We start from the raw sequence: 15,259 nt of genomic DNA, 5'->3' as shown, positions 1-15,259 counted from the left end.
TGTAAGGGGTTCCACAGATACAGTTATAGGATAAACAATAGCAGTACCTTAGCTTTCGGAGAAAGCGCCCTCGTCTTCAACGACACAGGAGAAACACTCTTGTTAGTGACGTCGCTACCTCTAGCGAAGTCTGCAGGTTAACTGTCTGCAATATGTAAGAAAGAATTCTCCAGCACGGTATGGCAATGATAAAGGTCCATATAATGCAGCAATCACTATGCACAAGCCTTATGTTAAAAGTAAACATATTTATGCGATATGCATTAAAATAATGAAGTTGAAGACAAACTCACATTGAAGCGGGGATGCAGCTAATATGTCATCTGGCGCGTTTCACCGCCCAACTGGTGCTTTCTCAAAGATAGTTTGGGAGCCTGTATGTTCAGACTTATCTAGCCATGAAGTCCTGCCCCCAACATCTGACATATATAGTTTGTCTATGTGCACTTGCCATTACAGGTTACAGCTTAAAGAGATATATACGTAACCACTTTGGAAAATATTGATGCTCATATACAAATCAAAAAAGATACTAGAAAAATAGATTAAAAACACTAACATTCATTTCATTTGTTGTCTCATACAATTTCATTTTGAAAAACAATTTACCCACCAATATATGTATAATACAATTATAGAGTCATGTATACCTATACAGAATATTCTAATAATGGAGAGTACAAAATTTAAAACAGAATTAGATCTAATTGCAACATGTATTTACTTCTTTTAGGTTTTTAATTACATTGTTCATTTTCTTGTATTACTATTATAATGTTATAATGTTACAAACCCTGGTAAAAGTCCAGGTTTCACCTCAAATTCATTCCTGTGGTTTATTTGGTCCCTAATTTGAAAATCCACTGAACCTCCCTATCTAGCAGTTGTCGATATCTGTCAACTCCTCTTTTGTTAATTGGAATATAATCTATAGCCTGAAACAGTAAAGTTCTCTTTTTCTCCGTATGCTGGTTAAAGTATTTACCAACGGGTGTCTTTGGTGGATCTTTCTGTATTGAGGACAGATGCTCATGTATCCTATCTTTTAGATTTCTGCTGGTAGATCCTGTATATTGTTTTCCACATACCCCACAGGTGATTAAATAATTTACATATTTGGAGCAGCAGTCTAATCTATAATTTATATTATGTACAGAGTTATAAGATATTGATCTTATTTCATTGCCTGTATTACAGTGTGTGCATACATTGCAATGTCTCCGACAGCGGAAACCCCCCCGGGGAAACGATAAGGTGTCATCAGAACTTTATAGAAAGGAAATTGCTGCTAATACCATCCTAAGGGCAGATTCCTGCCACTCTAAACACCTTAAGAAAAGTATTCCTAAGGGCCAGTTAATTAGAATAAGAAGAATTTGTACCAACATAGACAGATATGAAATCTAAAAGACAGGATGCGTGAACATCTGTCTTCAATAGAAAAAGATTCACCAAATACACCCATTGGTAAACACTTTAACCAGCATAGGGAGAAAAAGAGGGCATTATTGTTTCAGGCAATAGATTATATTCCAACCTGAGAGCTCATATCTTTTTACATGCAATGTTTTTTTTAAATTTACTTGTCAAAACTATATATATATATATATATATATATATATATATATATATATATATATATTTTTTTTTTTTTAACTAGACAACCCAAGGTATTGATCTAGGCCCATTTTTGTATATTTCATGCCTCCACTTCACCGCCAAATGTGATCATATAAAAAAAATCGTTAACTTTTTCTCAAACTTTGGGTATCTCACTGAAATTATTTACATACTGCTTGTGCAATCATGACACAAATGGTTGTAAAATCTTCTCTGGGATCCCCTTTGTTCAGAAATAGCAGACATATATGGCTTTGCCATTACTTTTTGGTAATTAGAAGGCCGCTTATTGCAGCATGTGCACCACACTTCTATTATTCCCGGCAGTGAGCGGGTTAATCAGGTAGCTTATAAAGTAAATTTTAGATTTAACGTAGAGATTACCTACCCACCCCCTTGATTTCTACTTGATCCTTGCAGACAGTCTGCAATATGAAGTTTTAAAAATTTTTTTGTAATAAATGTTTCCCCTATTTTCTGCAGTGTAGGTTCCCACCTTACCCTCGAACATCCCTGATCCCTCACAAAACGGCTCTCTTACCCTCCCCCCTTTAACTAGTGTCCTCCATCTTAGGTACTAGCAACTTTCTGCCAGTACCTTTCGCCGGCAACAGCAGATGATCATTTCAGACGGTGACACACACAGTGTCACCATCTTTAACGATCTGGCATCTGCCTTCAGATGCCTGGAGCTCAGGACCTCCAGCTCTCAGCTGTAACGTAAAAGCCGAGTCTGCTGGAGCTTCCACCAGCTTCAAAGTATATATACATTATACGGTACGATAAGCAAAGTACTGCATGATGTATATATACACGTCTTATTGGCTTAAGGGGTTAAACATAGTTGTCCTCGACATCAAAATTAAATTCCCAATCCCAGATAGATTATCTTAGATATGTTATATAAATGCCCACTGTAATACCCGTTTTTAACAACCCATAAAAGTTCCACTCCATTAATATACGACACCCTACCTAAGTAAAACTACCAATAAAATCAAACCCCTTATATGATCCACCATATGTAAATCCATTCACTAGAATTTGTAAATCTTGACTACACTCGAACAAACATAAAAACGCACAAAAATAATCAGCGCTAAAATGGAGAAGAAAAAATGAATACATGCAATATATTTCTTAGCACCCACTAGCTAAAACAGGTTGCTAAAGAATTCTAATTCCACAAAAAGGGAATTAGTGTTGATGATGCAGAGTGTAGTATACACAATATAATTAGACAACACACATTAAAGGGTTAAAATAACCCATTGTCAAAGAAGGAAGATAGCTGATGTGGGATTTTATAGTCACCAAATGGATGGTCTTGCAGGTCTGTGAATGGGGTAAAGTCCCAACAATGAATCCCACACACTCTCTCAGTGACAGTATCAAAGCTTAGAATCCTGTGATGCTGCTTGAATTGAAAACGTGCCGTTTGTGTTTCTCTAAGAAAGTAGGTATCTGGAAAACAGAACACAAGCGCAACCCAGATTCAAAGTAGCTTTACGGTTTATTGGAACAAATGCACTGCGCATAAAGATGCACTTACAAGAAGGAAGGTAATATTTATTACATGCTGATTTTAACAGCCAGACTCCTGGAGGTCCAAAACCATCCCTAAGTTCACTAGCTTGTCAGTTTAAAAGGCCGAAGCACAACATTTAAAACAAAGCATCCAAATGCTGGAACACCACTGACTCAACGCGTTTTCTTTGCCATCTTAGCAGACTTTTTCAAGAGATTTACAGAGTGTATAGCAAAATCTATGTCTAAACTGGTTAAAAATGCTGTCCATTAACACACCCATTCCCTGATTTGGCTAAAGCCTGTGACATAAGAACCAATCGGGAACATCTAATCTTTAACATACCCCCTCTCTGGTTGGACAAACACTGGGACGCAATAGCCAATCACGGACATCCTTTCTGTTATTGCGCCATCAATTTCCATCCATCCAGATAGCGCTAATAATGATGTGACAGAAAAGCGCAAGTATTGATCATTATTTAAAACGGAGAGGAATATTCTTAAAGAATATTATTCCCATCAAAAAAACGTGTTTACTTTCAACTTGTAATACATGCAATATTTATGTTGCGCGCAAAAAGCTGAAAAAACTTGTGCTACAGTTACCGCACCACTCGTAATCTATTTTGAAATTGGAAGTGATACACATATAAAACAAGATTATAAATGGCACACGCTATTTTTTTTTTTCCTCTCACTAACTGTGCTCATAGTAAATGCGCCGCATTAGTGCACATACAAGTTGAAAGTAAAAACTTAGTGTAAGAGCTAAAGACCAAGGTGTGCTAACTTAAGGATACTATGACCACGTTAACTTTTACCCCATAGGGACCAATTTATCAAGTTCCGTATGGAGTTTGATGCCCCTGTTTCCGTACGAGCCTTCAGGCTTGCCAGAAACAGAGGTTATGAAGCAGCGGTCTAAAGACCGCAGCTCCATAACTTGTCTGCCTGCTCTGAGGCCGCAGATTGACACCCCCTGCTAGCGGACGATTGGCCGTGAATTTGCAGGGGGCAGCATTGCACCAGCAGTTCACAAGAACATGTTTGCTACACCTGTTATAGAAAGCCAGAGTTGGTTACTCTGTTTTTCTACAGGTCTCTGATAGGAGTATGTGTCCTTTCACACCTGGTGAGCTGTCTTTCTGCCTGACATCTAGATATGCAGGTAGGTGCTCTTGCCTCCTAGGTACTGGAGTCTTGCACTATAGATTATGCATTGCTTTCATGGGACATATGTAATCCTTTAGTAAGGGGGGCAGTGGGCAGGCACTTGTGGTATGTGGAGACTAAGGGGTTAATACTTTCCTTTATGTTTTATGGGACTGTTGACCTTGTGGCAAAAACTTTTTTATTGGGAGTAAGCCAGACATATAATTTATTTAAACGGCTATTTTCCGTTTTTACTATTAAGGGCAGGATTGCACGCCTTTATCTTGTTGCGCAGTACTTCTGCTTGCAAGTCGGAGAGGAGCAGCATCATTTTTAAGTAAGTTCTCTGCTGTGGTGGTCGTTTGCTCAATCTACAGGAGATTTTCATGCTTTGGGATACATTTTGCAGGTTCAGGTAGGGCACCTCAGACTGTTTTTCTCCCTAATTAGGTCTTAGCGTTTCTTTGCGCTAATTTAAAATGAAAGTACTTGTTTTTTTGCAAATTATTTTTATTGCTCAATTTTTGCAATTTAATTTAACTATGGACTCTGAACAGGGGTCCGATTCTTTTGATAAATGTTTATTGTGCTTAGAGGCCCAAATTGTTTTGCCTATGCAAATTTGCTCCTTTTGCTTAGATAGGACCTTAAAATCTATGGATAAATTACTCCCTTCTGAGCCTATATTCTCTCAGGATAATGCTGTTCAGGATATGCCACAGCTTTTTCCTCAAACGTCCCAAGCCTCAATGGCATCACATACAGTGCCATGCAGTTCCTCTCAGTCTCCTGGAGGCGTGTATTTGCCTGTAGATTTTTCTGCACAGATATCTTCTGCGGTGTCTGTGGCTTTATCTGCTTTTCCCATGATGGGGAAGCGCAAGAGGAAATCAAAGCATATTTCTGATAATAAGTTGTCTGTTCCATCTGCTGCTGCGAGGGTTTACCTCCCCTATAATTCTGATAAGGAGGATACCTAGTTAGCTTCTGAGGGTGAAATCTCAGATTCTGATAGTATAAATCCTTCGACTGATTCTGAAGAAGTAAACTTCAGATTTAAGCTTGAACACATTTGCTTACTTCTAAAGGAGGTACTGGCTACTTTGGACAACCCCGATTCTTCTGTCGCTGTCAATCCTAAAAAATCTAGTAAGATTAACAAATACTATGATGTTCCTTCCTCTGTGGAAGTGTTTCCTGGTCCAGACCGTGTGTCAGAGATCATTGCACAGGAATGGGACAAGCCAGGGATTCCTTTTTCCCCATCTCCTGTCTTTATAAAAGATGTTTCCTGTTACTGACTCCATTCAGGACTCATGGTGCACTGTGCCTAAGGTAGAAGGGGCTATTTCTACTCTGGCTAAGAGAACCACGATTCCTATAGAAGATAGCTGTTCTTTTAAGGATCCCATAGACAAAAAACTGGAGGCTTATTTAAAGAAAATGTATGTTCATCAGGTTTTACAATTGCAACCTGTAGTTTGTATTGCCACGGTAACAAGTGAAGCATCTTATTGGTGTGATGCTTTGTCCGAATTGATTTTAGAGGAGACTCCATTAAAGGAGATCCAAGATGGGATTAAGGCTCTCAAACTTGCCAATTCCTTTATCTCTGATGCTAACATGCAAGTCATTAGACTGAGAGCCAAGGTGTCTGCCTTCACTGTTCTAGCCCACAGGGCTCTGTGGCAAAAATCTTGGTCGGCTGATGTTACCTCCAAGTCCAAGCTCCTGTCGCTACCTTACAAGGGTAAGACCCTGTTTAGTCCTGGTCTGGCGGAGATAATTTCTGAAATTACGGATGAAAAGGGGTCCTTTCTAGCACAGACAAGAAGAATAGACCTAAGGGACGTCAAAGTTCTAATTTTCGCTCCTTTCGTAACTTCAAAGGTCAAAAGGCTTCCTTTTCCTCCTCCAAGCTGGTGCAGTCCAAGTCCTCTTGGAGATCCAATCAGACTTGGAATAAGGGGAATCAATCAAAGAAGCCTTCATCTGAGACATTGGGGCCTATCTATCAAGCTCTGAACGGAGCTTGACGGCCCGTGTTTCTGGCGAGTCTGAAGACTCGCCAGAAACAATAGTTATGAAGCAGCGGTCTAAAGACCGCGGCTCCATAACCCTGTCCGCCTGCTCTAAGCAGGCGGACAGGAATCGCCTGAAATCAACCCGATCGAGTACGATTGGGTTGATTGACACCCCCCTACTGGCAGCCGATTGGCCGCGAGTCAGCAGGGGGCGGCGTTGCACCAGCAGCTCTTGTGAGCTGCTGGTGCAATGCTGAATACAGAGAGCGTATTGCTCTCCGCATTCAGCGAGGTCTTGCGGGCCTGATCCACATTGTCGGATCAGGTCTGCAAGACCTTTGATAATTCGGCCCCATTTTCAGCATGAAGAGTCTGCCCCCGGTCTGGGATTGGATCAAATGGGGGCAGGGGCATATTTTGGCCTAGGGCAGCAGAATTGGGAGGGGCAGCACATCTGCCCTATTCTCTCTCTAAAAGCCAGCACACTGTACAGTGAGTGATAAAGTGCAGGCTTTTACAGAGAAGACAATTCACATGCACTGAGTAAGGTTGCTCTGCACAGTGCTCCTTTAAACCGTTGTTTCATTTAGAGCTGCAGGCATTTTTGCAGTGGAAGCATTCTTGGTAAGAAACTTGCCCGGGGATATGCTTACGATGTGAGGCTGGAGGAGAAGCTGTGGTGAGTCTGCGCACTGCTTAGATTAGCTTGTGATGTCTAATCATAAACTCTAATAGCTAGCTTTCTCTGCATTGATGAACCCACAGAGTAAATAGTAAACGGACACTTAAAAAGTTTCATTACTTGAATGATGGTAATTACTGTATGTTGTTGAATGTGAAGGGCAGTGATTGTCTCAAAGTGCATTCTTTCTTTCCCTTCTTCTTCTCTCTCTTCTTTCCCTTCCTCCCTCCCTTCCGTCCTCAACTCCCTTCCTCCCACAACTCCCTCTCTCAACTCACTCCCTTCTTTTCCTCCCTCTCTCCCTCCCTCCCTCCCTCCCTCCCTCCCGTCTTTCTCTCAACTCCCTCCCTTGCTCCCTTATTTCCCTACTTTCTTTCCCTTCCTTCTTTCCCTACCTGAGGAGAGTCCACAGCTTCATTACTTGTGGGAATACAGAACCTGGCCACCAGGAGGAGGCAAAAGCTTAAATACCTCCCCACTCCCCTCATCACCCAGTCATTCTTTGCCTTTTTGTCACAGGAGGATGGCAGAGAAGTGTAGGAATATTCGGAGGGTAGTACTCTTTGCTATGGGACTGGAGTTTTAAGTAGTCTTGTCAGCCTCTCAGTGAGAACATTGGCGAATGTTAGGGTCTGGAGAGGCAGGGAGAGTCTTTCTGTGAAACCATCCAGACTCGTATTCACAACTCCTAAGCAATCAGTGTTGATGAGTTTCACTGCCTGTTTCTATCACTCAAGTCCATGTCAGGTGCAATGCTACAAGACTGTCAAACTTGAGAGGCTGTGTGTCTGTTCCACGGCGATGATTCCGGTAAGATCGTTTCATTTTATACCATATGATAATGTAAGAAGACAGGGTCAAAGTGTGACTCCTTTACCTGTATGGAATCAAGGGTTAATATTTCCAGAAGGGGATTATTGAACAGGGGGGGTTTAATACATTATTTGCTTTATTATGTTTTATGCTGTGACATGAGGCTCTGGCAGATGTGGGAACATTCAGGTTTTGGATAAACTGCGCAGCCTGTCAGTTTGGTGCGCTTTTCTTCCTGCATATCACACCATGTGACCGGGTGTGGCCTCATTAACTTCCTCTTTCCTGACCGTGCTGTTTACAGGAGAAGAAGCGGTTTCTCTGTAGGGCCTGGGTCATAGGAGGTGGTGAGTGCCCCGGCCATTGGGGGTATAAAAGTGCCATTTACTTTTTCTATAGTCCATTTTAAAGCAAAAGCTATGGAGGACTCTGATGCGTTAGAGGGTACTCCCTCTTTGCCAAGATCTAATACCTTTTTTTATTGTGAGGAGGCTACGGTATACCCACCTGCTCAACTATGTTCCACATGCCTTGATAAAGTACTTACAGTATATCTAAAAAGACTAAGATGTTTAGTCCACCGTCCACCTCTGAAGGGTCTCTGTCCCGCGAGGTGCGTTCCCCTGCAATCACCTCCAATTACACATTGCACGACTAATCCTCCTTCGGGAAGGGTACTCTTACCGCCAGACTTTTCTGAACAGTTGCAAACTGAAGTGTCTGTGGCCTTTAGTGCTTTACCTCGCCCTGCTAAGTACAAGCAAAAGGTTAAATACTGCTATCCTTCCCAGGGGTCATCTTACAACTTGCTGGATTTATCTGATACTAGATTATCCGCTAATGAAGACGCCTCTGATACTTCAGAGAAGGCTCTTTCTGGGTCGGAATTGGCTGCCTCTAAGCCTCCGGCTGCGGAGGAACCGGACTTTAGATTTAGGATAGAGCACTTACGTTTTCTGTTAAAGGAAGTGTTGGCTACGTTAGAGGTTCCGGAAACTAAGTTACCAGAGGAGCCTTCTATTCCTAAGCTTGATAATGTTTATGAGGACAGGGTGGTGCCACAAACTTTCCCGGTTCCTGTTAAGATGGCAAATATTATTAAGAATGAATGGGAAAGACTCGGATCCTCTTTTTCCCCTTCTTCCTTTAAGAAATTGTTCCCGGTTCCTGACTCCCAACTAGAGTTGTGGGGGTCTGTCCCTAAGGTGGATGGAGCTATCTCCACGCTTGCTAAGCGCACCACTATCCCGCTTGAGGATAGTTCTTCATTTAAAGAGCCCATGGATAAGAAGCTAGAAACTCTGTTGAGAAAGATGTTTCAACACAGAGGATTTTTATTTCAGCCTGCAGCAGCGGTTGCTGCGGTGGCGGGAGCCGCTACCTATTAGTGTGATTCTCTGTCGGAGATGATCGAGGTGGAAACTCCCCACGATGAAATCCAGGAAAGAATTAAGGCCTTGAGGGTAGCCAATTCCTTTATTTGCAATGCAAATATGCAGATTATTCGCTTGAATGCCAAGACATCAGGCTTTTCTGTTCTAGCCCGTAGGGCTCTGTGGCTGAAGTCTTGGGCTGCTGACATGACTTCAAAATCTAGATTGCTTTCCCTTCCATTTAAGGGGAAGGTTATTTTCGGTCCAGGACTGGACCCTATCATATCCACGGTCACAGGGGGCAAGGGTGCCTTTTTACCACAGGATAAGAAAAACAAACCTAAAGGACAGGGTTCTAATTTTCATCCCTTTCGTTCGGATAAATCCCAACTCCAGAAGCCCTCCACAAAACCTGATCAGTCTAAGGGAACTTGAAAACCATCTCAATCTTGGAATAAATCCAAGCAGAACAAGAAGCCCGCCGAGACAAAATCGGCATGAAAGGGCGGCCCCCGATCCATCGCTGGATCGTGTTGGGGGAAGACTATCTCTCTTTGTGGAGACTTGGCTAGGAGACGTGCAAGACCCTTGGGTTCTGGAAGTCATTGCTCAGGGTTACAGGATAGGTTTCAAATCTCATCCACCCAGGGGAAGATTCCTCTTATCAAACCTGTCTTCAAGGCCAGAAAAATGAGATGCTTTTCTAAGGTGCATGAGGGATCTTACCTCCCTAGGAGTGATTGTGCCAGTACCTCTAGCAGAGAGAGGTCTGGGTTACTATTCAAACCTTTTTGTGGTCCCAAAGAAGATTCTAAACCTGAAGTGCTTAAACAAGTTTCTGTCGGTGCAATTGTTCAAGATGGAGACGATCAGTTCTATTCTGCCCTTAGTTCAAGAGGGACAGTTCATGACTACGATTGACTTGAAGGATGCTTACCTTCATGTGCCAACTCCCAAAGATCACTTCAAGTTCTTAAGATTCGCTTTTCTGGACCAGCACTTCCAGCTCTTCCTTTTGGTCTGGCTACTGCTCCAAGAGTCTTTATGAAGGTTCTGGGGGCTCTGCTCGCAGTGGCGAGATCCAGAGGTATTGCAGTAGCGCCTTATTTGGACGACATCCTAGTCCAGGTTCCGTCCTGCCGGAAGGCAGAAGACCATTCAAGAGCTCTTCTACTTCTTCTTCAATCTCATGGATGGGAGATAAACTTAGGAAAGAGTTCTCTGGTTCCCAGTACCAGAGTCGAATTCCTTGGCACGATAATAGATTCCATATCCATGAAGATATTCCTTACAAACCAGAGATGTTGCAAAATTACTTCCAATTGTCTTGCCCTCCGGATCTCCTTAAGGCCATCTGTGGCCCGGTGTATGGAGGTGATTTAGCTCATGGTGTCCAGCAAAGATATCATTCCATTCACCAGGTTCCATCTCAAACCTCTTCAGCTGTGCATGCTGAGGCAATGAAATGGCGATCACTCGGATCTATCCCAACAGATTTCTCTGGACAATCGGTCAAGAGAATCGCTTTCTTGGTGGCTTTGTCCAGATAGCCTGTCCCAGGGGACATCCTTCTTGAGACCATCCTGGAAGATTGTGACTACGGACGCAAGTCTATCAGGATGGGGAGCGGTTTGGGGTGCCAGGAAGGCACAGGGCCAGTGGACTCGAGAGGAATCTCTTCTCCAGATCAACATTCTGGAACTTTGAGCAGTCTTCAATGCTCTGAAGGCTTGGCCTCTTCTGGGTTAGTCCTAGTTTATCAGATTTCAATCGGACAAAATTACCTCGGTGGCTTACATCAACCATCAGGGGCGAACGAGAAGCTCCCTAGCCATGAGGGAAGTATCTCTGATTCTGGACTGGGCGGAGGCCCACAACTGTCAGCGATCCACATTCCAGGTGTGGACAACTGGGAGGCGGACTTTCTCAGCAGGCAATCATTTCATCCGGGGGAATGGTCTCTCCATCCCGAGGTGTTTGCAGAGATTTGGGGACGCCGGAGAATGATCTCATGGTGTCAAGACTCAATACCAAGCTCCCCAGATACGGGTCACGGTCCAGGGATCCCCAGGCAGAGCTGATAGATGCCTTAGCAGTGCCCTGGGGGTTCAACTTGGTTTACATTTTTCCACCGTTATCACTTCTTCCTCGGGTAGTGGCCCGCATCTAACAGGAACAAGCCTTGACTATTCTAATTGCTCCATCGTGGCCGCGAAGGATGTGGTTTGCGGACCTGGTGGGGATGTCATAATCTTCTCCATGGAGGTTACCTTGTCGCAGAGATCTGCTGGAACAGGGTCCCTTTGTTCATCAAAATCTAGATTCTCTGAGGCTGACTGCGTGGAGATTGAACGCTTAGTCTTAGCCAAGAGAGGTTTTTCTGAGAGAGTGTTTGATACTCTCATTCAGCCAGTCACCCGTCACATCTATCATAAGGTGTGGAGGACCTACTTATTCTGGTGTGAAGAACGTGGATTCCCATAGTATAAGGTCAAGATGGTTTGGAGAAGGAACTTGCAGCTAGTTCCTTAAAGGGACAGATCTTGGCTCTTTCTGTGTTATTGCACAAGAGGGTCGCTGAGTTTCCTGTTATTCAGTCTTTCGTCAGGCTCTGTGTAGAATCAGGCCTGTGTTTAGACATTCCGCTCCTCCTTGGAGTTTGAATTTGGTTCTTAAGGTTTTGCAGAGGGCTCTGTTTGAGCCCATGCATTCAGTTGACATTAAGTTACTGTCTTGGAAGGTTCATTTTCTACTGACTATTGCCTAGGCACGCAGAGTCTCTGAGATTGGCGGCCTTGCAATGTGAGCCTCCTTACCTAGTTTTTCATGCTGACAAGGCTGTTCTTCGCTCTGGGTTGTTCCTTCCTTTTGTCCTAATCCTTCTTCTCATAAGGAACGTCTTTTGCATAAATTGGATGTTGTGCATGCTCTAAAATTTTATCTACAGGCTACTAAATATTTTTGTCAGTCTTCTGCCCTGTATGTTTGTTTCTCAGGAAAGCGGAAGGGTCAGAAGGCCACTTCTACTTCTCTTTCCCTCTGGTTGAGAAATATGATTCGTTTTTCTTATGAGACTGCTGCACAGCAGCCTCCTGAGAGAATTACAGCTCATTCCACTAGGGTTGTCTCCTCTTCTTGGGCTTTCAAAAATGAAGCTTCTGTGGAACAGATTTGCAAGGCGGCAACATGGTCCTCTCTGCATACTTTTTCCAAATTTTACAAATTTGATACTTTTGCCTCGACTGAGGCCTCTTTTGGGAGAAAGGTTCTTCAAGCGGTGTTTAGGTCTACATGTCTTGTTCTTACTCCCTGTTCATTCTGTGTCCTCTGGCTTGGGTATTGGTTCCCATTAGTAATTGGAATGATGTTGTGGACTCTCCATGTCTTAGGAAAGAAAACAACATTTATGCTTACCTAATAAATGTCTTTCTTTCCGGACATGGAGAGTCCACGACCCCACCCTTAATTAAGACAGTATTTTTTATTAAACTTCAAGCACCTCTACACCTTTGTGTTATCTTCTTTTTCCATTTCCCTTCAGCCGAATGACTGGGGGTTATTGGTAAGGGATGTGACACTTAACAGCTCTGCTGGGGTGCTCTTTGCCACCTCCTGCTGGCTAGTAATCGGAATGAAAGAAATTTATCAGGTAAGCATACATTTTGTTATATATATGTGTGCGTATATACACATTGGAGTATTTTCCACCTTGCCATATCCAATATCCTGTTTAACCCTTTTAAAACATTATATATTATAACATTTATATAATATTTAAATTAAATATTTTTGTTAAAAAGTGTATATATGTGTTTAATACTTTATTTTAAAATGTTTTTGATGATTTTTCAACCCTTGTACTTTATTTCAGGTCTGAAGTTGCACTAAATATTCTAGCACAGTTTCATGCTTTCTCTCAAGCACAAACTATAATTTTCAAATTCTTATATGAGCCAAGTTATGATATCCATTGAAAGTAAAGGTTGCACACAAGCAAAGTCGGCCACGCTAACACTTCTCTGGTAAACACGATATACCAGGGACTTGTAATATCAAGTCACAAACTAATGTTTGCGTGGTCCAGTGATATTACATATCACTTCCCAAACTATCATTAGCGTGCCACTTGTAATCTAGCCTATGGTTAATTCACATAGATTCACATGAATCTTCTTTAAAGTGAAAGTCAATCCTAGCGTTGTACAAACGCTAGGATTGACTATTGAAACAAATAAAGGGGACTTTCATTCATGAAGTATAAGATACTTCATGTAGAAAGCTCCTTTATTTGTTTTAACCGATGGCCGTTCTTAGCTGCTACAGCAGCCCAGGGCTAAATCCGGCTCCCATGGGCGCCAAGCCGGATTTACTGCACAGCAATTGGCTAAGAGGCAAAAAAAATTTTAGCCGTGGGCTACTGTAGCAGCTAAGAACAGCGATCATTTGAAACAAATAAAGGAGCTTTCTACATGAAGTATCTTATACAATGCTAGGATTGACTTTGACTTTAAGTTGCAGCACAGAATTAGAAAAATAAGTAAGATTATTGTTAAAGTATATATTACATTATAGATTTACTATGTGTATTCATTCAGTTGCTTTAGAAGTAACCACACAATTTCTTATGCACAGTATTCAATATTCATGTTCCCTAGTTTCACATATTTAACCAAGATGCATTAGTTAAGTGAGATCATTTATGGTTAGAGTTTCTGAAAAAGCTTTTTCTGTTTCTTTCATCTCCTGCTTTCTATGTTTACAGCTGCGGCGCATGCAGGAAGTTCTACAAAATATGCAGAGACAGATGAAGGACTCACATTAACTCTTACCATGCTGCTTGGAAAACTTTTCATACCTTTTCATAATACCTCAAAATGATCCTTGTTTTTAGTCCACCCAAAGATCCAAGGAAAGAAGAAAAATACAGGCACAAAGAACAGAAGTCCATCAGCCATCAGTGAGAATTCACTGGTAAAGAGTTTCTCAAGGGATCACATTATTTGTTTCTGTTTATTTGAGACAATAAAACAAGGTGGTTACCTTAATTACCCAATAAGGGCCTTGGCTATGTGCACATCCCTTTGGAAATACAATTGCTGGACAGTAGATATTTGTGTGTGAAAAGTGTCTCAACCCACTTAATTTTTCTTGATAAAGGATTGCAGATGACATTCATTAATTTCTAATTAAATGGCTAATATATATGCATCTGAACAATCCTTTGTCAAAGGTAATAAAGATTGTAAAGAAGTGTTATATAATGCTATTGGATACCGTTTTATTGTTGTTGTTGTAAGACATCCAAAAAGCAATAAGAGCAAGTGCACTAGCGCCTATCACTGTTTGTATGCCTTTTGCCTATTAACTCAAGTAGCGGCATGTATCTGCTGCATGCTTCTTGTGCTCTTTTTGACCTTTGTGGTACGATTTATAACCTACAATCTATATAGGGGAGAACAGATTCAAGAAGCATCAAGTCTATGGGGCCGATTTAACAAGGGCCGAATAGCCCCTGTTTCCCTTCTTTCCGCGCGAGCCTTTAGGCTCGCCGGAAACAGGAGTTAAGAAGCAGCGGTCTTAAGACCACTGCTCCTTAACTCCTCCACCTGCTCTGAGCGGCGGACAGCAATCAACCCGATCAGATACGATCAGGTTGATTGACACCCCCTGCTAGGGGGCAGCATTGCACAAGCAGTTCACCAGAATGCTGTCGGCATTCAGCGATGTCGGGCAGACATGATCGCTGTAGCGTATCATGTCCGTCCGACAGATGGTAAATCGGCCCCTATGTCTTGCAAAATATTGATAAAGTTTTTCTCACTTTTTGGTGCATATAGCTGCTACTTTTGATACTGTGTAATAGTTTTTCATATACTTCTTATCTTGTGTTTACAGATGCAACCTTGGAGCGTTTTATTTATCTGTCAGTTAATATGTCTGTTGTGCATTCCACATCAGAAGTTGGTGTAGCGCATGATTCTGATTCTTTTCCTCCATATACATAATTGGCTGCTATTGTGACTTGTTTCGATACATTAGATGCTGAATACCAAGCTTACATGTGC

General features: G+C 42.1%; 1 protein-coding gene across 1 annotated transcript in view; it reads left to right on the top strand.

Moving 5' to 3' along the window:
• Positions 1 to 14,016, top strand: part of LOC128652320 (septin-4-like) — a gene marked incomplete at its 5' end in the record, with an annotated part of 120,802 nt that extends 106,786 nt beyond the window's left edge. The window contains one exon of the mRNA XM_053705256.1: positions 13,957 to 14,016. Within this exon, the coding sequence (XP_053561231.1) occupies positions 13,957 to 14,016 (60 nt within the window). The remainder of the gene's footprint in view (positions 1 to 13,956) is intronic.
• Between the last annotated feature and the right edge of the window lie 1,243 nt (positions 14,017 to 15,259).

This window comes from Bombina bombina, chromosome 3 (assembly GCF_027579735.1).
Source record: "Bombina bombina isolate aBomBom1 chromosome 3, aBomBom1.pri, whole genome shotgun sequence".
NCBI classification, from domain to species: Eukaryota; Metazoa; Chordata; class Amphibia; order Anura; family Bombinatoridae; genus Bombina; species Bombina bombina.
Note: the sequence above shows the minus strand (reverse complement) of the source record. Positions and strands in the feature narration are given on the sequence as shown.